The following is a 22,489-nucleotide window of genomic DNA, read 5'->3' on the forward strand; positions in this document are numbered from 1 at the left end:
GAAAGAAAAAATAGCTGAGCTGAATGAATTTGGCAGGCGGCAGTTTCTTGTTGTCCTCGAACGTGCCCAACAGTTCTAGTGTCTGTTAGTTCAGCTGAGGTTTGGCATCTCAAATTTGCATGCTACCTCTGTGAATTAACTGCAAAGCTGCTGTGAAGCTCCCTTTTCTTAATTAGCCATTTATAGTGGCCTGTCAGTATTCCTGTAGGCACGTATACCTCTAGGTGCTGTACTTCATCCTTAGTTTTCTACGTTTACTCTTGTGCTTAAAAAGGGGGAGGGGGGAAGCACCAGGGGTTTACTGGGAGTTTTATGAGTGTGGGATGCATCAGTCTCATCTACCAATGATGGGTTGTCTGTTGCTTACTTTTATTGCCAGACAGGCATTACTGTTAAAAGAGAAGCAGTGTTTCTCTTGTTGACTACAGCTGACCTGAACCAATGTTTGGGATTGAACGCATTTTTGGGTACTCTTGAATTTTCAGTCAGAAACTTGATCCAACTTTTGTCTTAACAAGCTGTAGAGTCAGAAAGAAGTAAGCCTTACAAAGCACCTGAAACTGCTCAGGGAAAAACGTGCGGTTGTGTACTGCTGCATTTCTCTCTCTCAAGGGCAAAGGCCTTGAGTATAAGGATTTACTATGTCTAGACAGCACTGCTGACAATCAGGATCCTGGCTGCTTTGGAAATGCTGAAGTATATAAACAACTTCTTAATACTAAAAATCAAAAAAGAATAAAACTTCGTACAGTGTGGATAGAGACAAAAGGACTAAGGAAGCACTAAAAGACAAATAGTGAGAGCCAATTATAAAGAAACAGAATGTTTCTTTCTGATGTTTCCAGGAAGTCTCAATAGCAGAGCTTCATGTCCTCTTACCACAGGATAGCAAACACTTCTGCAACTCTTCTGCTGATCAAAACTATTTCAGAAGCAAAGTTATGTATTTTTTAAGGCAAGTGTTACTTGACAAGATGAGCTGTGCTGTCATTAGCAAGTGCAGGCACACACCACTGGTTTTACAGACAGTTCAGTTTAGCTGCTCTTTGATTTGCAACAGGAAAGGAAAATCAGACCTTCCAGGTTTCATTTACAAGCTGCTTTGCCAGTAATAAGAGTTTCTCTGATTGTTCTGCTTCTAAATGACAGATGTTAGATTTGGAGAAAGAAGAACACAGGGTAAAAACGAGAACAACTCTGAATTTGCTCCTATTCTTTTAGGGCAAATTGGTTGAGGCTCTTGGGAAAACTGACTTGCTTCTTTTGAAAGTAAAAGTGAGATTTCTTTGGCTGTTAACAACTCCCTGGCTGGAACATCTCTATTTTTGATCTCTATTTGTCTGAGGCTGTGCCTGGCTGTCTGCTCCCATGTGCACCAGCGTCTTTCAGGAAGGGATGGTCCCATGCTGACGTTAGTGGCACAGTGTTGGAATGCAGGATGCTGCTGTACGTGCGTGATAAAAATGACTGTAAGTCTAGTCTAAGAGATGGGTGTTCTGGTATGAATCATTGATTTAGTCTTCAATCCAACCAGATATTTAATTATGTGTATAATTTACAGTTGTATGTTACTTTACTGATGCTGGTAAGGCTATTCACATGCATAAAGCTAACCATACATTGTGTTCTTTCCTGGATTATGCCCTATAATTTCTACGTACACTGCATGTAAGTGGCAGTGTGAAGCCACTGGCAGGAGTCCATCATGTTGGTCACTGTGCAAACATGAAGACAGGCCTTTCCAAAGGGTTTTATGGTGTCAATAAGTAGACCGAGACTGGGACAGGAGATGGGGATCATGGTGAGCCAAGGGGCTTGCTCGTTTACTCCTACAGGAGCTGAGGAGTTTTGTGAGGACTCCTGTGTCCATCTGCATGTTCATTTTAATAGATCACGTGCCCCAAGTGTAAAAGAGTGTGGTGATAGAGCTGGCAGATATTTTCAAATAAAACCTGACATGGTTTTTAAAAAAAAATCCTTATGGATGATGGAAAACAGTTTCCAAGATGATGCCCTTTTTTCTTATATTTCTTATTTTTTTGACTGCAGGCTTTCAGTACAAAGAGTCACGTGTCCAATGATTTCCTCTTGATTTGCTGTAATTCTGAGGCAAGTCTGGTTACCTTTTTTTTTTTTCTCCTAGCTTAGTCTTAAAAGGTGGAATAACTTTTTGTGTCAGGTCACACACGGCACTAACAGGTAGCTTGCTCCTCATTTCTCTCTGAAGGGGAATAACCTATGGAACAGGAAGAAAATGCAAGGTGTTTCAGCTCACAGCATTTCTTCCTTGTTTGTCTGTGAGGACACAATCCTTGTTTGCCATCCTTATGTGGAATCGCAGGAGACTCCTCTCTTTCAGACCTTGAGTTTTCCCTGGGCAGGAGTGGAGCAAAAGTGTCTGTGGCTTTTGTCTTCCCACCACTAAGTTTCCCCAGATAGCATCAGCTGAACTGCATCGCTGTCATGCAGCTTCCCCCAGAAACATCCCTTCTAAGGACGTCTGTAAGCAAAAGGGGTTAGTGAAGTGCTTGAAATGCATTCCTGGGCCTTGGGAGCCCTGAACTCAGTTCCCTTGTAAATTGATTACCCTGTGGCATCAGCCATGGTGTCTCTAAATTCAGTTTCCCTTCTTCAGGGTGGAATCCCAGCCCTTTTCTGTCTTGCTGGGATGTGATGAAAGACTGGAGAGGCTACAGGAATGGAGGCACACGTGAGCAGTGAGAGGGCATGAGATGTTATGTAGGAGTTACAGATAGGATGAAGAACCACAGAGAGCTTTGGGTAATGCAGCTTTGCATTTCTTTCCCTACTGAAACTATGAGAACAGGTGAAGAGCATGCTAACAAAGAGAGCTGGGCAGTTCTGGAAGGGAGCGAATGGAACAGAGCAGCTTTCCCCTTTGGAATGCTGACTATTGTATGGGATGCTGGCGTGGAAACTACAGTCATTGAAGGACATCTTCCTTTGGAAAGTTCTTCGTTATGGTCTAGAAGGGAAGGTTTTGTTTAAGGTTTATTCCAAATGATTCAATGCTAAAATTTTAAATCTCTGTTATGAAAATGAAGAGTAAATGCACACCGAGATTTGCATGGTGTCTTAGTTAATGCTGGACACTGCTGTATTCTTAATTTGTAGTTTAAAACTCTGCAAAGAAAGTGGCTTTTATGACCCAGGCTTTTTTCTTTTTCTTTCCAGCTGCAGCTTGATATTGCTCTTCTAGTTCTTTTTCTCCTTGAGCAAAACAATATACCATTCCATTGTCTCTCTCTTTATTTAGACAAGGAATGGATTTGTCATGGGGCATTTAATGAATGAAAGTGGTTAATATCTGAGTTCTGTTTCTCTGCTAAGAAACCAAGAGCAGCTGCAAAAAAGTGCCCGTGGCACCATGAATGGGTGGTGACTGATTTAGAGAGAAACATGCTGTTCACTGAATCATCCGTATCACTCTCCACGGTGCCTGGAAAGTCGTCTTTTCCAAGTACTGTTACAAGCTGAGCCTTCCTCTTGGATGAGATCTGACAGGACTGCAGCCCAAGGCAGTATAGCTGAAGAGTAAGCTGTGTTTTTTGCAATGAGAAGCTTTGTAAGACATCAATATTTAAAAGCAGAGAAATAAATAAAGTTACAGGCGATCGGGTTGATTGAAGGGAGAAGAGAGGTCATTTGTCTGACAGAACAAGCATACCTCTCTGGTGAGGCTTACAGTTCTTTAGCCGAAAGCTGTTGTCTTTCATTTGATGAGGTTGGTCTCGAAGAGTGTGAACAACTCATTGTTTTTCTTAAAATCATTATTTTTCTAGGCATATTTTGCAGGTTAGAAGTACAAAGTAGATGTAGCTGTTCACCACCTTATAGCAATTCATATCTTCCTTTAAGCAGATACACTGATGTGAATTCACCTCTGTGTACAACGCGCAGGGAATGGCCAAATAATCCATAACCCAAATGCACACTAATTGCTGTAAAAGTTCAAGAGGAAGCGATCAACCTGAGCTGGTTTAGTGCCTTGGTTTCCAGAGAGCTGTGGCTGTAATTCAGTGAGTTGATGGGGTGAATCTGAAGACATTTTCTCTGATGCTTCCTATGGCATAGTATTCAAAGCTGATCCCCTCCATGTTTTTACAGAACATCCTTCATTATTTAAATAAAATAAAGGCCATATAGGGCAATTGGCATGCATGTTGTCAATGCTGCTGGCTTGAGGAGCACCTTTTAATTCATGTTTACTGTTGCTTCAAACCAAACTATTCTATCTGTATTGCTACTACATTCTTGAAATCCCCAGCTACTACTGTAAACTGACGTTCGCTATATATGTTTCTTAAGATCCCAACTGTTATTTATAAATGATGAACCTTGATGCTGTACACAGCTGGGAGAGCAGCAGGCTTTCTGTTTCTCTCTGCAGCGTTATCTATTATGCAACAATCTGGGAAGTGTAGCTTAGCTCAAGTAGGGGAAAGATGAGCATGCAGACAGGACCCTTCCTGCACCCAGTCCTGGTGGGAGCCACTGATCGGATGGATGTCCACTGATCAGTTCTGTTCCTCCAGAGTTTTGAAAGAACTTCAGGAATAAAAACATCAGGAGGCAAATGTCTTCTGTTTAAAAGTGGTGACAACCAGACAGGCTCAGCCACCCTGCGGATCGCCCAGAGAGTAATCCTTGGCTTTTATATGTCTCCCTGTGCTCTGTTTTACCTTCACACATCCTAATCTCTCTGGCTGCTTTTGCCATTACTCGCCATTTCCCCAAACAACATTCCTATCTTCTTCCAGGCATGGAAAAAGCATCTGCTGCTCGTTCTGTGAGCCTGACAGCTATTGAAATAACAGTCCCTGGGCCCCCAGTGGTGTTGGTTAGGGATGTATTTCTGCTCATTGGCAATGTCCTGCATTTCTCTGCTCTCTTAGCCCTGAAGTAGATACCCAAGAGTGTCTACTGAATGGCAGCTGCAGGACGCAGTCAAATCTCAGCACAGAGCACCCTATTACTGCTCGTGCAATTGTCCCACTGGTCAGACGTTTGCTGTCATGTTATCTCTGTAGGTGCATGTGTTCTGGGTAGCAATGTCCAGCAGGATTTAGCATCTTTCCTCCAAATCAATTCAGTTTCATGGTCACACGCGTAGCTGCATCTGTCGTTTTATCTCTTCAAGTGTAGTACTGCCTTGCCTCTTCAACATTCTGCCTCTCCTGGGGTGGAAGTTTGCAGTTCTTCCTCTCCAAGACAGTTCCTGTCTGACACTAACTCACACGTGGACTGTTACGACACTGCAGGTCAGGATTTGGCACTCTGTGTTTGTTCCTGTGGGGAAGGCTCTGTCTAGTGGTGTAGACTGACAGACCATCCTTCTTAAAGCAAAGTATCGATCATTTCAGCAGAAGAAACAAAGTGGTTAGGTAAAGGGAATCAAAACCAATCTGTGCAATTGTCTGTGACCCAATAACCCTGTATCATAATTAACACAGATGAAATTACTTTTGTATCAGAGACACAGATACGGGTCCAGCCTTTCTTTATGTCCCATTTTCCGAAATATGCCCCTACAGAGTTAACTCAGCATATTTCTACAATAAATATTCCTATAACAAGGCCAAAATATGTTTTTCATCAATCATTTTATAGCTGCTTCAAACCTGTCACACCAATGTATGTGCTTGCAGCAGCTTCAGAGGAAAAAGAGAGAAAAAAAAGGCAAACCACAAATAAGCAAGAATTTGAATATAAAAGCAAGAATTTGAATAGAAAACCTGAATAGAAAACATTTTCTATTACCAAGAATGGTCAGATGATCTTTCTTTGTGTCTTGTAAAGTGGCAAGTCTCCAGTGAATAAGTAATTGTAGTTTCAGGAATCGAGATTATTGTTCCCGTGAAGCTATTGAAAAGGAAAGCACGCTGAGCCCTTCAAACACGTTTCCTGATGCACAGACAAACGTTTGCCTATGGCTCATGGCAAACCTGAAGGACAGGTCTCATAATGAAGAGCCTTATAATTGTAACAGATGCCTAGAAACAGAAATGCTTGGATTGCAGGAACATGTCCGGGCTGAACCTTGTCACTTCACAGGCCAGATGCATTGGAGAGCTCCAGTGGGTAATCACCGAAGTGAGGATGGCCTTCTGCGTCCTGCCTTCCAGCCGTAACCGTGCTGTAATATAGTTGCTTTTGCAGTGTAATTGCTTTCTCTGCAGGGCTTCTTCCTATTGATTCTGCTTGTGTGGATTTAAATTGTTTGCAGGTTGGAACTAGACTCAAGTTGGTCTGCATCTCTGCTTTTCTGTGTGAGGCAGCACACGTGACACTTCTATCTAAGAGACTTTAATGATGTCTAGATAGCATCACTCCCCGGCCTGCATGCATGTATTTGATTTGAGGAGAAAGGCTGGATCAGATAAGTTCAGAACATCAATAAATACGTGTATTTTGTTTGGTGACACTTGTTCAATTTAAATCTTTTTCCCAGGAAGCAGCTTGTGTTGTGTCATTTTTTCAGCATGCTGTGTAAATGCTCTGCATCTGCAACTGTCGAGGATGGTGCCATCCCATAGCAATGCCATCTGCTCGTTCACAAAGTGCTTTTTGCGTAGATAAAAAATGTGAGGTGTTACTCATAGTTAGTCAAATAGCATGCTGTGATCTGTGATTGATTTGATTTGTGTTGCTGGCTACCTCGCGTATGTCTATGTGTCCATAAGTATTGTCTACATATCAGCATATGGATGCAGACTTATGAATTCTTTTTCTCAATCCAGACAGATGGAAATGTTTTCTGTTCTTCTTATTAGCAGCAGCTGATTGTCGGTAACACCAGGGACCTCAGCTAGGATCTTGCCTGTGTTTCCTGCTGTATGTGCATGCATAAGTTGTCGTGGCCATCTATAATCTCATACCAGAAGTAAGTGATCCATGACCTGCTGTGAAGGAAAGTTATGATTTCAAAGCCATGTTCAGGGATAGCCTTGTTATTAGCCTTCCTGGAGAAAAATACCTAGATATATAACTTGGAATACAGTGTAGTAACAAAGTGCCTAAAAGGTGGTGTGAGCATTGCAGAACCCAAGTATCGCGGGTGAGTCAGACTTCTAGAAAATATTACTGTTCCTTTCTTAGTAGTAAGAATATGTTGTCTTAAATTTGTATGTATTCAACTCACCAACTGACTGAGGTTCTGATTATTTCTGGTTGTACTATGGTCCAGGTAACGCTGATAGTCAGAGAAAGTAAGTCAGGAATTACCGGTTCCGTATAATTTTAATGTTCTCTTCAAATGCCTTTTATACATAGTGAGGTGTGATTTACCCGTAGTTTTAAAAGATGTTTAAGGCAGGCAGTAGGCATACCAGAAAGGCCATAAAAATGAAAACACATGAACAGCGATCTGCACGCTTGTCTGGAGTAAAAGTTACGAGCGCTGTAGTAGCTATATAGTTGGATGATTTAGAATATTTTAAACCTCAGCAGAGCTCTCTTCATTTCTACCTCTCTCTCTTCTATGGTCCTGTGCATACCTACAGTGTATTCACTTTAGAAAGAGGCCTGTTGCCACTGGAGTCTGACCATAACTAGGGCAGCCCGAGGCAGAAAATAGGTTGTAACTTAGCACAAATCCATAGTCCTGCTGCTGCAACACCTCCTGTATACAAGGATCAGATCGGTGTGAGCTGCCTCTCAGCCTGCATACGAGCAGCCACTGCAGTTAGGCATTTCTGTGGAAGAATTCAAACAAATTGAAATAATGAATGCTTGGCTGATTTCTAGTGGGAAGTGGCAATCAGCGTGCTGAGAACCCAGGACTGCTGCTCTCCTCTTTAAGAGCATTGCAATTTCTCGTGTCCTGCTTGGTTTGTGCGAGGGAGAGTCATTCCCCAGTGATGCCAAGTTAATCATCTGAACACGTTTGATCAATTCCGGTATAATGCCTTTGGGTGATCTCAGAGTGCAGCAAAGGTCTTGAAGCATTTTCAGACTTATTTGGTCATTTTACAAGCTGTGCTGTTCTCTTGTCTTCAGATGTTGTCTGAGAGTGTCTTGCTGGAGGACTTCTGGTGCTGAGCATGTGTGGTGCCTCCGATTCTTTCAGGTTCCAGCCCAGGGAGCCAGCAATGCTCAGCTGAGTCCTTGCCAACACCGAAAGTTTCGTGGATGTGCAGCAGCCTTCAGATATTACAAATCCAGATTTTGTACCTCTATGGACACTGAATAGAATTCCAACATGCGCAGTTGCCTTTAATTTTCATGTGTATGTCTATTGGTTTCATCACGTCATCTGTGTTTTTCTTTGTATTATAAGCCAATGGAAAAAAAAAAAAGAAAGAAAATAATGGCAAAGAAGTCAAGGCATATGTTACGTTTTGGAGATTTTTTTCAGTGTTGTTTTTAATGTCAGCAGACATGGTGTAATTTAATTTTCAGAAGAATCTCAGCTGCAAAGCAGCTGATTAGGCATCTTGAAGAAGCAGCCGTGCTCTCTAAGTGCTGTGTTTGTGAGATTGTTACAGGAATTCTTTTAAAGAGAGAAATCCCTAGATTGCCAAAAATAAATCACTTTGAAGGATACAAAACCCCTTGGGTAGCCATCCAAAACCAGAACCCAGCCATTTAGATCTCCCATCACAGACCTGCTTTCCTTGCACTTTAAAAGGAGAGTCAGAGACGTAATTGTTTTAATGTTATCAGTGGGAAATTTATCTTTTGTTTCTATTGTCATTAAAATGAATTCCAAGAAATGCCATAAGAAGGGGAGGAAGAGTGGCTTGTAGTATTTGACATAAAACTCCAACATGTGTATTATATATGCTATGAAAATGTGTCATGTTGGGTGAGTATTTTTACGTAACTTTTCAGAGCTTCATGGTAGTAAAACATCTTTCTGCAAACATGACTGTACATTGTTTGTATAGAAGGGACTTGAGTGTTTTGTTTTTTAGTATTTGAGTACTTAATAAAATGTCAGAGGTTAGAATCCAACATGTTAGGTCAGCTCATGACTTTCTAGATTTATGTCTTTGAGTGCCAGTTGCAGGTCAGGGCTCTCTCAGCTCTGTCACTGATCCAGGTTACATGACTTGGGTGCATTACACTTGTGAAAAGAGTTTGTTTCTAGGAAGAAAAGGATACAGACTGCATTTTGTTACCTCTGCACTGGACCTATTGCTTCCTTCCTGAAAGTAATCATCTTTAGACGTAAATATAGCATGTACTGGGGCATTTTGTAGCTTTCATTTTAATCTGTTTGTTATCAATTCCATTCACAGTTTGTTTTCATTCTGCTGTGAAAAGCTTACACTGTCAAATCAGAAGTTTTACTGAAAAAGGGATTTAGTTACATGAACATTATATCCAACCATTTGAAGGACAAAGTTAAGATCAGAAGAGACTCAGTGATTAAACAACAAAAAGCATGTTCAAATAATATTAAAAGATGTTTTCAATCTAACACCTAGGGATTTAGCTACTGACTTAAATTTTTGTGCCAGAAGGCTTCTGGGCAAAATCCTGTTCTTGTTGTGGGGAGCTATATCAGAAACAGAAGGAAGATCTATTGGTTTTTCTTTTGTATGGCAACTTAAATGGAAACAGTGATGGCTGGCTTGCAAGTTTGGCCTGAAGTCCATGGTTTCTCTTGATGCAGATGAAAGCTAGGCTGCTTCGAAGCGGCATCTTAGGGGTTCCAAGCTGGATACTCCCAAATTTGTCTTCTTCACAGCCAAAGATAGATGCTGCCCAGCGTTCTGTCTGTTCGTTTTTCAGGAGGTGTGCGATGTCTGTACAATGTTCTGGTGAGGTTTGCTGTGATTCACAGTGGTGCCAGTTGCTTGATCTGCAGCATCTGTTCTGAATTCTGAGGTTTTTTTCAACCTGATTGTTTCCTCACTACTCTCTGTTTTATGGGGACAGCCCTGAGTTTTTCAATCACCAAACACTCTCCAATGCATGCTAGGGATCAGGTCCAGGACTGTTATGTTTGAATCTGTGCTCGCAGCATGCTCTGGACATTTCTGTGGTTAAGGAACTCTGCATTTAGTGTCGTGTAGTGAGAGCTTCATTGGTGCTTCCCTTTGAAAGACGAGAAAATATTCCGAAAATATCGGAACTCACAACACTGGATCAATGATGCTAATTGAAGCTTGTCTGTGTCAACTGACCAGAAGGGACAGAGTGAGGGTTAAAAAGTCACCTTTGCTGGTAGGTCTCAGGATGGGCCTGACAACTGCAAAGACGACCTTGCACGCAGTGCTGTGCCACGGACAGCCCGTGCTGCTGGGTCTGGGTGCGTTAGGAAGTTGGCAGAGGTGATATTTTTGTGAGTTTTCATTAGGAAAGTTTCCCATTCTTGGCGAAGGATGTCTTGCACCCTGAAATGATTGCTTTTTGTCTCCGTTTACAGGCAATGACTACTTGCTACTCCAAAACAGACAAAACCATGAAAAGTTACCTCATACCCCAAATATCCGGGAAATGAGATTTGGAATGAACCGAGAACAGGAGATTTCTAGCAGCATGTTGCCTTCTGTCCCCAAACCAATAACAAAGCGGTAGAGCCGCAGCAGACAGCGAGGTAGGATTGTGTTATTCAGAGGCAAATGTACCCGTATCTGATTGAAGGTGAATTCTGGGTGAAGCACTATAAGTTTGCATAAAAACCATATACATACATTTTTGTGTGCTCAGCCCATGCAAGCTACGGGTTATATCTTGGTTCTACCAGTCTACTTCCTCTTCCCAGTCTTCACAAGAAATTGCTGTCAGGATTTCCCAATGATCTTTTAAGGGAAGAGTTTAAGCATTATACAAATATTTATAGAGTATCTTAAAATAACAAGCCTCTTGGGGGAAAAAGTAGCTGTCTGCGGCACCACTGCACGACACTGATCCGGTCGATTAGAACTGTGCTGTCTGGAAAGAGTTTAAATTGCTGCTGGTCCCGGGCTCTGTGCACAGGGGGTTGTTTGCAAGTAGTTTCACTGACTGCCTGCAAGACGAAGCTGCTCTTTACCTGCACCATCAGCAACAGGGGATTTTTCTCCTCAGGATGCAGCCTCCCCCACCTGTGAGGGTCTGTGAGTTGTCCCCACGAATGGAAACACAATGCAAAGGGCAGGTATCATCGCTGCTAGTGCTGTTATTGCACGTAGCTGTAACAGTAGGACTGCCTGGACTTTGTGAAGGGAATGTATTTGTTATAAACCCCCACAAATGCTTCCTCTCCATCAGCAGCTCTTTAAAGCAGCACTCAAGGGTGCAGGGAAGTGAATGAGCTGTCTGTGGCTGCTGGCCAGGTGAAGGAGTGCTTTTGCTCTCATAGTGGGCTGTCTGGTTGCTCTCCAGAAAACAACCTTTTGCCCTCTAACAGTCCAGCTGTGTACAGAGCACTGGGTTTTCCTTCTGTATGTCAGTGAGACGTGTAGATGAGCAGGAAAATGGTGCTCTGAGTGGCTTCTCCAGACTGTTCTTTGCCAGGCTGGATTAAATTTTAATATTTTAATTTTTCCCATTACTTTTTTCAAGCCTGAAGGCAATTCACCATTTTCATTATTTCCACAAGCTTCATGTGCACTTACCTTGCAGACTCTTTGAATCCATAAGATCAAATCAAAGCTACTGCTTTTAACTGTCCAAAATACGCAGGCATTGACTGTGATGCATTATTTTAAAATCGCCTGTTAACATTTAGAAAGATTTCCACATATTTTTAATAGTTCCCTAAAACAATCTAAGGACATCTGTTAAAGTATTGACTTTTCTTAAAGACAGCACTGGTTGGGATTGCTTCAGCTCCAAATTTGGGTTGCCAGTCAAAGTACTTTTTCTGTTTTGGTCTCTGATCTATGAGTTTTTAGCATCTCTGCCAGAGTTAGCCAAAAAAAACACCTAGTGAGCTGTTAGGGCTTGTTTCGCCATGTGTTTAGCCTAGCAAACAAGCAGTCAATACCTTTTGCAGTCTTCTGTGTTTTACTGAATACCTCACTGCTTAGCGGGAAAACAAGCCACACTATTTTGACAATAATTTTCACTTTACAAGATCCTTTATTCTGCAGTGTATGTCCAACATCTTAATCTATTGAATAGCTGTGGTGACTTCTTTTCTGCCTGCAAACATTTGCATTATTGTTGGGTCTGCTAATGAAGGGCTGGAGTAATGGGCAGAATGATGTGTTTACTATGTAGGATTTTCTGCAGAGGTGGATAGTAGATTTGTGGTGGGCTGGAAATGGATAACCAACCTAAAGAGTCCCTAAAAGATCCCAGCCTTACCTTTTCCCCAGAAATGGAACCCAGTGCAGGTGGAATCCTCTGTCAGCCTTTTGCAAGGAAAATGCTTGAAATAAGCCAGAAGCAAACAGGAAGACATGCAGAAGGGGAAAAAAAAATATATGTATCCTATTCCCATCCATGTCTCTAGCTCAGCTTCTTCAGCCAAATGAACGAAGTGACCAATGGAAAGAAACAGTAATGTAAAATAGCATCAGAAAGGAGTGACTGCTGATTTAATTTGCAGTCACACAGGAGGGTAAATAGGAGGCTGCGGTGCAGTGCAGTGCAGTGCTATGGGATGGCTAAAATGGACATGAACTACAACTCTGCTAACTTGCCACAGCACTGAAGTTAACAGATGGCCATGGTAAAGGGATTAAAGTTTCAACAACCAAATCTGGGCATAAAGAGCATGTCAGTGCCAGCAACTGGCTGGGAGCAGCCCATGTCTGGGCTAAGGAAAGGTGCAGAGAAACCTTGCTGTACTATTTGTGATTGAGGGGAAGAAGAACAAATGACAGAGAAAGAGATTTCTCGGCACATCAGATAGCATGCAAGCAGTGAAATATGTTGGATTATTGTATGATCAGAGATATCAGATTTATTTTATCTAAAATGTGCTTTCCTGAAGAATGGGGTGGAACCTCTTTTAGACAAACTGGTAGACAAACAGAAAAAGATTATTTTCTCTACTTTTCTGAACCCAAAAGAATGCTAAATCCAGTTTTCAGTTCACTTCAATTTTCTTTGCATCACGTCCAAGAATAAAATATATATAATTTCTTTGATATTATTTATCTGGAAAGATTGTAAACTGGATTGTTACATATTATACTTCAGAAACGCGCTATGTCTCATACTTGCAGTCTTAAAATTATAATCAGTCTTGTTTTTTTATTACATGCTAATATTCTAACTTTAGGTCTATAAAGTTTTTGAGAATATTACTTTACTGCACGTAATTATTTTTATCATGGTGATGATGCCATATTGATATCTAGATTTCCATTTGCTCAAGCACATCAGCATGCTTAATTTTGTGTCATGATAACATGAAATGCTAGGAGAATTGAAAGGTTTCCACTTTTCAGTTATAATTTCTAACCTCTCTAAGAATATTTTAATGTGTTTTTTTTTTTTTTTTCCTGTGTGATTGAAGGAAATTGGCATCATCACTAAGCTTGCAACAGGGGACTGTTTTTTAAATGTTCATTGTGTAAAATATGTCAGTGTTGTTACCTTTGTAAACAGAAGATGATGGACACAAAGTCTGCAGAATTTTCAGCAGAAGGGAGCAATTTTTTTTTAGCTCTTTTTCATTTCTTAATGGAAGAAGAATTATGGAAATGAGAGCGGGCATTGCATTAAGTTCTTGAAATGTTCCTTCCCTGCAGACCAATAAAAACATAACTCTTCCATTAGAGAAATTTAGTTTTTTGAAGGCTGCATGAATCTGAGCTCTGAATCAGTGAATGAGATGACTGTGCTAGGATAAGCGTTTCAAGTTCTGATTATGTATTTTAAGTCTTCCGTAGGTGGATGCCAGCTCTTAGCTTGTCTTGTAAGACTTCTTTGGAGCAACTTTTTCTGCAACTCTCTTTATATCGGTTACTTGGCTTATCTTGCACTACTTCTGTAGTGAACCTCCTGTTATGAAGATCAGTAACAGAGTTTCAAAGCCAGCCAGTCATGGGGCTTGAATGATTTTTCCTACCTTAATTTGAACTAGAAGGTTTCCTGGCCTTTTCAAAACACTCTGTGCTTACATAACTCCATAAACAAAAGTCAAATAGTGCAAGTCAAAAACGTGACCTTTCTGTGCTACATATTGCATGTTTTTATAGTGGTTATAATCTCATCTGTGGCAATAGTTTATACAGGTTGTAACTATCTGCCTTTAAAAATATCCTTCATCTGTACATGTGAAGTGAAAACGTAGCAGTAAGCTGCTATCCCTAGGGGTGTTCAAATTAGGTCCCCGGTCAGGGCTGCAGTGAATTAATGCCAGAGGAAGAGGATCTTCAGGTGAAGGTAATCCTTCTTCTATGCTATGAACCATAAAATGGTAATCAACGTTAGCTCCTAGGTGCTTGGGAAAAGAACACAAAAATGAATTAAAAAAAAATAAAAAAAATCATTACCAGTCATTACTATTGCTCTTGTATCTTATGAATAATATTTCAGTTTCAGATACTGTATACATTAAGCTGTCAAACATATCACAGAGGTATAGAAGGATGATTTGTCCTCATTTAGTGTATGAGGAGACAGAGACACCAAGAGCTTCTGAAACTTGCCCAAGGTCTGGAATTCTTTCTTTTTATTATTTTTAGTTTTGCATTATAGTTTAGTAGCAAATAGTCCGAATGAAGCCATGATAGTCTAGCTATAACTGAATGAATAAATCCCATTTCTTCCTTCCTTTTTTCTGAAAGGCTATCTCCTGGGTACATGCAGCACAAATATTTAAAGCCACGAAAGTAATTACTGTGAATTTTTGTTCACATGTGGGCTTGTTTTGGGTGGTATTTTTATGTTTGTTTTCTGCAAGCACTGCTGCTGGGAACTCTTCACCCATCACTAGAAGTGCTTCTTGAAGCTCCAGTCCATCACAGTGAGTGTATTCCTGTGCTTCTGTTATGCTTTATATGCAGGCAACATAGTCCTTCTGTCATGACCCAGAAAGATCACATTTATACAAATATTTATTATATTCCTTATAAATTCAGGAGGCCAAGAGAACATGCCTGACTTATACACTCCTGAATGTTCATTCCTAATGGAAAGACTTTGAAGCAGTAAGAAGAGACTGTGATGTAAGAAGTGCACAAACATCAAATTTTCATCTCCTTGCTGTTTTTCTTACTGTTGTATCCCCTCTACCAATCCTCTGGCTCAGCTGATTAATCAATTTATTCATCTGTCTGCTTTAATACTTCATACTGGTAGTTCTTTATACTGGTAGTGAATTTCCACCTCACACGTTAGACTTTTGGCTGATTTAAGTTGGGGTCATCCTTTGTTTGTGCCTTAGGTGGCTAATGGCCCCTAAGAAAACCACCTGTGTGGACTGGGGCTGCCTGTAGAAAGCACAAATTCCGAGGTGTCTTGGACGTGTTTCCACACAGAAGGAGCCAGATGGTTTTCGCTGTGGGTTTCCTTTGGCTTCACTCTGCAGGAGAAATACCTGAGACGGATGGTGCCAGGTAGCTGTATAGCTCCTGTGTTTTAACAGCTGGTCTAGCTTCTTTTTCAGAGTTATATTTAAAGCATAAAAATGAAAAACAGGCAGAAATCTGTGTGGTCAAGTGTGGTGTGGGGAAGGCTTCATGTCTCGTGCATCTCCAGACCTGGTGAGATGGGTCTGGTATGAAGCAGTACGTGCTGGCTTCCCAGTCTGGATGGTGGTGATTGTGAGTGCTGGATGGTTCATAAGTGCTTTGGGACCAAAGGTACTTTCAACATGTTAATAAGGTTTTCTCATTCACAGCTCCCTGGGCACAGCTCACTCAGGTGTCCATGAAGTACTTATACGCAATCACCCATCGTAGTCGTCTCAAGCTGTATGCAGTATTGCAGACTTGACTCTGAAATGCACTGCTGTAATCAGCCTCCCAAAATACCCTGAACTTCAGGACGCTTAGGTCAGGTCCCATATCATCTGCACATTCTAAATAACAGGTTGGTTGGTTTGTACTGGCAATAAAGCTAACCATCCCTAAAACAAGGCTAGTCTCTAAGATGTTTTCTGAGCCAAAAAGAAGTGTGGAGTATGGTTTCAACCTGAACAATAAAAATTAATGCAGCATCAGGAGTTGACATAAGTATAAGATGTCTCAGAAAACTCCCCTTGTACCAGCGTGCTTGGAGGCAGAGTGGAAGGTTGCAGGAAAGGAAATTTGCCTGTCTTTGGGCATCTTCTGCTGCCCTTTCCAGATAAGCGTATTTTATTCTGGGTTACATCAGTACTGTGCAGTGACGGGACACACACAAATCAACACACGAGAGTACAAGCATGGTAGCCTGGCACCTCAACCACATCCCCAGCTTTGCAGTCATTGATGGCAGCCCAGCAGCAGCCAGGTGCCTCCAGCAGGCTGGTCTCGGGCTGCCCACCCCCATCTCACGTGCGTGCTCTCATGGTCTCGTTCCAGGGCAACCCACTGTACTTCCAGTCTGCCAGAAATGTGACGGTGAACATCCTCAATGAGAAGACTAAAGTCCTTACTCGCCTTGTAACAGGTAAGGAGGGGGAAAGGCTGCGTGGAGTTGTTAAGACGAGATGAAAGAGGGTGTGTTTTGGGATGCTGCGCTGGCTTCCGACAGCTCGCCGGAGGGGAGCCCAGGTGTCTTGTGAAGAACAAATGAAAACTTCGCTCTACTTTGTAGAAACAAAGCTAGAGACATGAAAGCCGTGCTGGAGAGGCAGATGGCTGGTGCTTTCTGATAACGAAGCAGACCATCGTTTTCATTTGAAAGCCAATCCAGAGGCAGAAAGGTTAGTTGTACGACTTCAGGGTCAAGAAGAACATATGCAGGCTGACATTTCTGTCGTAACAGACAGGATTTTCCTGAGAGTCTTTTAACTTGCCTAAGATCTTGGGAACTCTGCTGATTGACTGGGGCTGGGTTCGGACACTCAGCAATTTAGAGCTTTTTGTGCTCTTCTTCAGATGAATACTGATGTTTCCAAGCATTAGTGTTTTTGATGGGCAAATGGGTGTTTCATAAATCCCCAGTACACAGCAGCCTTTGAATGGATGCATATATAATTTGGGTTGAAAGAGCCTAAAATACTAATATATAATATATAAATATGATATAGGATAGATATTTATTTATTGAGATTAATCTAGGGACTGGGAGAAGTATTGCTCTGTGGCAGAAACAGTAATCCATAAGCATGTTGTTTCTATGTGAGACCAAGTTGTTTGGTTTGCTTAAATAACATTTTGGCCTCTAGTCACAGTATTAAATAATTAAATATGCAGCTTCAGTAAGCAATAATTTAAGTGGCATGCATGAAAATTGCCTGGAGGAAGGAAATAAATTCAACCCCAAGCTCTCAGATTCTCACATTCAGAAGAACTTGTTTGTTTGTTGGTTCTGCATATATTTTCAAGAGGGTATTTGGTTCCCTTAAGTGCCTCCTTTTCACAAGAGCTCAGGAGGACATAGTCAGTGATGTCTCCTGGCATGATGTTCTGGTCACTGAGCTCATTTCTGCGTTTGGAATGGCTTTGGTTCATGAGTGGATTGAAGGTGTCATCCCGTCTTGTGTGTCCTGCACTGATGAGTAGGGAGGCAGCTAATTAGTGAGGCACGAATCAAACTTAAAGCTTGAAAGTACGTTATTTTCTCAGAATGGCTGCGGTTGTTTTTTGTTTTGTTTTTTTTTTTTAATAAGTTTTGCTGCAGAATTAGATGCACAGGGATCTCACCTTTCTGTAGCCCAAACCACACACATGACTCTTTGTGTGCCCTGATGCTAATACAGACAACCTGTGCAGGCAAACACTGTGTATAGATGGAGTTAGGAACTGCCTATAAGAAAAGACTCGCTTTTGAGAAATGAGACTAGTCAGAAGATGGTAGGTAGGAGTAAAGCAAAGTCCAGTCACAGCTCTGTGCAGTGCATGATCCAGGGAGTCTGTGGTTTGGACTAGGTTGCACAGGGCTGTTAGATGGCAATTTGTAAGAAGCTTAGCCTAGGTCAGGTAACAGAAGGGCCTGCTCTTTGTAACCTTTCAGCCACAGACCTGCACAGAATTGCTTGCTTGGGCAGTTGATGTTTGTCAGGCTCCACAACAAAATGCTTGCCAGAGGCTTTTCAGCACTGTGCTGCACAGCAGCCTGCAGGAGAAGCAGTGGAATTAAAAGAAGAGCACAGATTTACTCATGTAAAAACTTTCTGAAATGTGAGAGACCCTGCTGTTCATCTGGGCCTGCGCAGGGTTCCCTTCCCTTCATGGTTCATCCTTCTGCAGGGCCAAGATGGAAATCCTCAGCACTTCCCAGGAGTTACCTCCCTGTGGAGGTGGGATCAAGTTCTTCAACTGCAGCTTTAAAGCAAAACACTTGTTCCTGTGGTGTTGCTTTTTGTTGTTGTTGTGTTTTTAGTTATTGGATTTTTAATTGCACTGTGCATGACAGCAGTATCATTTTAATACAGGCATATTTAACAGGCATGAAACCAAGAATCATTTGCACTTCAGCACCAGGAAAATGTACTTACGAAGTTCTGATGCCTCTTATGGTTGTACCAATGCCTTCAAAGCGTGGTTACATTCATTGCTATTTCACGTGTGGATCTGTCTTTTTGTAAAAATTTCCCAGCTATGCCAAACTTAATGGTAAATTTAAGACATGTATAAGAATGAAAAAAAAAAAAAAAAGTTGAAATAGTTGAGGGGTTGTTATTTGGTTAGAAAACAGTGCCCTTTTCTATGGGGAGATCACCCTCTGAAAAGCACAGACATCCCTGCTTGATGTGTCAGATGCAAGTTGTGCATGCAGAGCTGTTAGGGTAATCTCAGCAAATGGGGTTATTAAATGTATGAAGCTACTGTGTGATTTTCTTACACTTTTTCACTAAAAGCTTATGCTAAATCTCTTCTTCTCTCTAGGTCCCCAAGCAGTGGAAGCACACAGCCAAAAATTTGAGGTGAAAACCCTCTCTGGAAAATTGCTGTTTTCTGCAGATGACAATGAAGTAGTAGTCGGAGCAGAGAGATTGAGAGTTTTAGGTAAAAGATTACTCACTAAATTGCTGTTTTAATATGTACCTCTTCAAATTTTAGAATAGTTTTGCCTGACTTTCCTTCATGCTTGTGGAAAGCTTCATTTGGATACAAAGTCTTTCACTCTCCTTATTGCTTTGAATCTTCCCCGGGGAGATAATGGTCAGGAGTTTCTGTCTGAGGAGTTTCTCAACTTGCACAACATGTTATTTCCTCTGCAGAAAAAAACTCCCCTGGAAGTGGTTTATCTGGAGCAGCTTTAAAACCAGCTTTGGAAACTAAACGACTTTATCTCTTGAGTTTGGGTTGAGAGATAGTGTGGGATCACTGTAAGGATGCTTCCATTGCTGCAGTCGCTGTCTCTGCACATAGGGAAACCTCAGGCTTTGTATTTTTAATCTCACCAGTTTTCACCAGTTCCTCCTTCATTCTAGAGCAAATGCTAAGGTGGAGACCTGCAGTGAAAATGTAGGTATGAACTAGGATCCCATATGCATTCCCTGAACAGTTTGCTGGCCTTTATATTGATTAATCTTTCGTAAACCAGATGTGAGACCATGTTGATCATCTCTAAGCCATCTCCAGCTATGCTTATGGGTATGGTTAAATGTCCCATGCACAGGATGAGAAACACACGTTACCTGTAACGTGGCCTCCCCATCTTCCTTTCAAGACAGACAGGGCAGTTTGAACACTTCTTTTCCTATGCTGGATCTGCTTCCCCAGCTGTCCTGCCTGCTAGGCTTTACATTGGTAGCTCCTCACAGAAAATGGTGATACACTTCGGGTTTGAGAGTGGGATTGTTTATAATTTGTTTTGATTTTTTTTTTTTAATTAGAGGAAAGAAAGAGTTCTGGTAGCTGTAGAATTTTAAAATGCTTTTGAGAGTTCTGTGAAATTACCTCATAGGAACTTGAATTCTGTTACTCTCTAGTTCAATCCAAGCTCTTTGATTAGTCTGAGATTTACTCATGAATATTTTCACATAGGACCAGACTGGGTAAGCTCAGTATCGTTAGAAGTTAGTCACATCACAGAGCCACTGGACTCAGGACGCACTGATGCCTGTTTTGCAGTGGCTTGATTTGTATGCATCTGTTCACTCCATATTGTTCCTTACTTCTCTAGTAAGCTCCTGAAAACAGAGATCAATGAAGGAGCTTAAAATGATATATTTTAAATTATTGTTATTTACTCTATATTACATACTGTGTTGTTAGTATACTATATGTAATATAAAGGAGCTGAAAATAAGGGCCTCGGGGTCTAAGCATCATGAATGAGACTTTGTATCCAACCCTTAACATTTTTTGTTACCCAATGTGCTGCTCTAGATGGTTTCCTGTTTGTGGAAAGGCCAAGTGTGGCTCTTTTGAATTGTAAGTCACTGTCGGTACATACTGGACCAGTTCAGTCATTGGGTATACCAAAATTAGATGAGTTTTATTGGATAAATATTGAACTTCAAAAAATTACCAGTATCTTTTTTTAGTAGAAAACTTTGAAAAGGACCATTCAAAGTATTTCAGGGATGGGGAGCATTTGTCACAATCCGTGTTCTACTACAAATCTCCCTTCACACTGCACCCTTCAGAACTTTTTAATCATATGATTAAAGACTATATAGTCTTTGTGCAGGGTAGATGAGTTCAGAAAGCAACTATTTTAACTGTTTTCCTGGAAACCTTAAAATGAGAGAGATTTATATCATTGATTCTTTGAAAAACAAAACCAAACTTTTATTTACAAATTACAAGTACTCCTTTTCAGATTACAAACTTATAAAAATATTCCTTTTTATTTGCTTTCTGCTTTGGGGAAACCAGCAATTATTTTTAATAGTTATTTTGAATTTCTGCCTTGTTTTAGTCTCCAGAATAAACAGCATCAAAAATATTGCTAACCACTGTAGTGCACTTTCATTTTTATTTTGCAACTGTGTGTTTCTTAGGGTTTCTTTGGCTTTTGCAGAGCTATCAGAAAAGATAAGGTAGAATGATATCACAGATTATGTTACATGGTGAATATTTCAATGACCTTGAGCTGAAATGCTTTCAGAGTTCATGCTTGGCTTTGTTTTTTTCCAGCTTTGCTTCCCCGATCTAATTATATCTCCAAAAGTGGTTGCCATGGCTGTTTGCCATGCTGGGAAGTATTATACCATATGTTCATATTTCTTCCAGTGTTTTTGTCTGCACTTGAGGCTAGTCCAACTTGTACTACGCAGACAAATTCCTTTGATCATTTTTCTGGTGTTTGTGATCTCAGGTGCTGCCGGTATGGGTCTGCTGACACCTATCTACACTATGTAAATAATCTCAACTTGTTCTTGTTATTGCTGAACACGTACTTGTTACAGAAAGAAGTGTGTGTCTGCAATCTGGCATGAAAGTCATCTCACAGAGGTTAGAGCAGCAGTTATTGGACCTGTGGCTAGCTTTTCATCTTGTTAACGATAATTACTTTTTTCTTTGTATGCTCTTCAAAGTTGATTCTGAAAGTTTGTTCTACAAAGTGATGCTGAAGCTTTGACGTGAGACAAGAGTTGCTGTCTTTTTCTGAAATAGACTCTGTTTTGGGTAGCTAAAGGATTTTTCAACATTAGCAAGGCATTAAAATAGGAGGAATATACAGAATTATGAATAACAAACATACAAGTAGGACATATGTTGCATTTGATGGCGCTTCAAAAATTGCATTGTATGGGTGGTGCAGATTACCAAAAAAAAGTGCTCTTTATTTTAATTCCTTTTGGAGGGGGTATTTCTGAATTTTAACCACTAAAGGACACAGAAAGACAGAACTGATCTCTGCTCTGCCTGCATGATACAGTTGGGAGTACTTCAGTGATTGTGTTTGATTTAGTGAATCCCATCAAACCTGTCGTCATAGATGAGATTGGAGGACAACAGGAACTTCTGTTTGAGCACAAGTGCAGCTCTCTGAGCCCTTTGGCCATGGTCAGCTCTGATAATATCTACATAAGCTTTTCCAGACACAAGCACAAGTTCCCTCTGCCCCACTCAAAGCCAAGCGGGAGCTCAGCAGCTGTCCAGATGACTCAGAAAGAGCTCGTGTTTGCCCATAAAAAGTCATGGAGAAACCGAGTCTCTTGCGAAATCTGGCCTGCCCTTTTTATTCCAAGCTCATTTGTCAGTGCCTGCAATTGCCCAGCTGTCTCCTCCACTCTTGTCCAGGGATAGGATGGCAACACATCCTCACTTTTAGTGTTACTTTCTTTTACAGTCCTCACTCCTGTAGCATTTGAGCAACTCGTGATCTTTGAAAAGATACTGCAGTAAATCTCAGAGCAGTTCTCACACCTCTGAACTGCAACTCTTTGTTTGCTTTTGCAAGGTTTAGATTTTGAAGGCAGACTCTGCTGCCACTCTTCCAACCAGAGGGCACCGTGGTGCCGCTCAGTGGTGGTACGTGGCACAAAGTGCCCGAGCGGAGCCCCGAAATCTTCCCTGGGCTCACCTTT

At 41.2% G+C, this 22,489-nt stretch overlaps 1 protein-coding gene across 8 annotated transcripts in view; it reads left to right on the plus strand.

The window, feature by feature from the left end:
* SGCD (sarcoglycan delta) overlaps nucleotides 1–22,489 on the plus strand; it is a 333,594-nt gene that overhangs the window by 257,278 nt on the left and 53,827 nt on the right. For all 8 annotated transcript variants that reach the window (XM_040573134.1, XM_040573139.1, XM_040573136.1 and 5 more), the window contains 2 exons: nucleotides 16,419–16,506; nucleotides 18,891–19,010. In XM_040573134.1, the coding sequence (XP_040429068.1) occupies nucleotides 16,419–16,506; nucleotides 18,891–19,010 (208 nt within the window). The remainder of the gene's footprint in view (nucleotides 1–16,418; nucleotides 16,507–18,890; nucleotides 19,011–22,489) is intronic.

The sequence above is a fragment of the Cygnus olor genome, chromosome 14, assembly GCF_009769625.2.
Source record: "Cygnus olor isolate bCygOlo1 chromosome 14, bCygOlo1.pri.v2, whole genome shotgun sequence".
Classification (NCBI taxonomy): Eukaryota; Metazoa; Chordata; class Aves; order Anseriformes; family Anatidae; genus Cygnus; species Cygnus olor.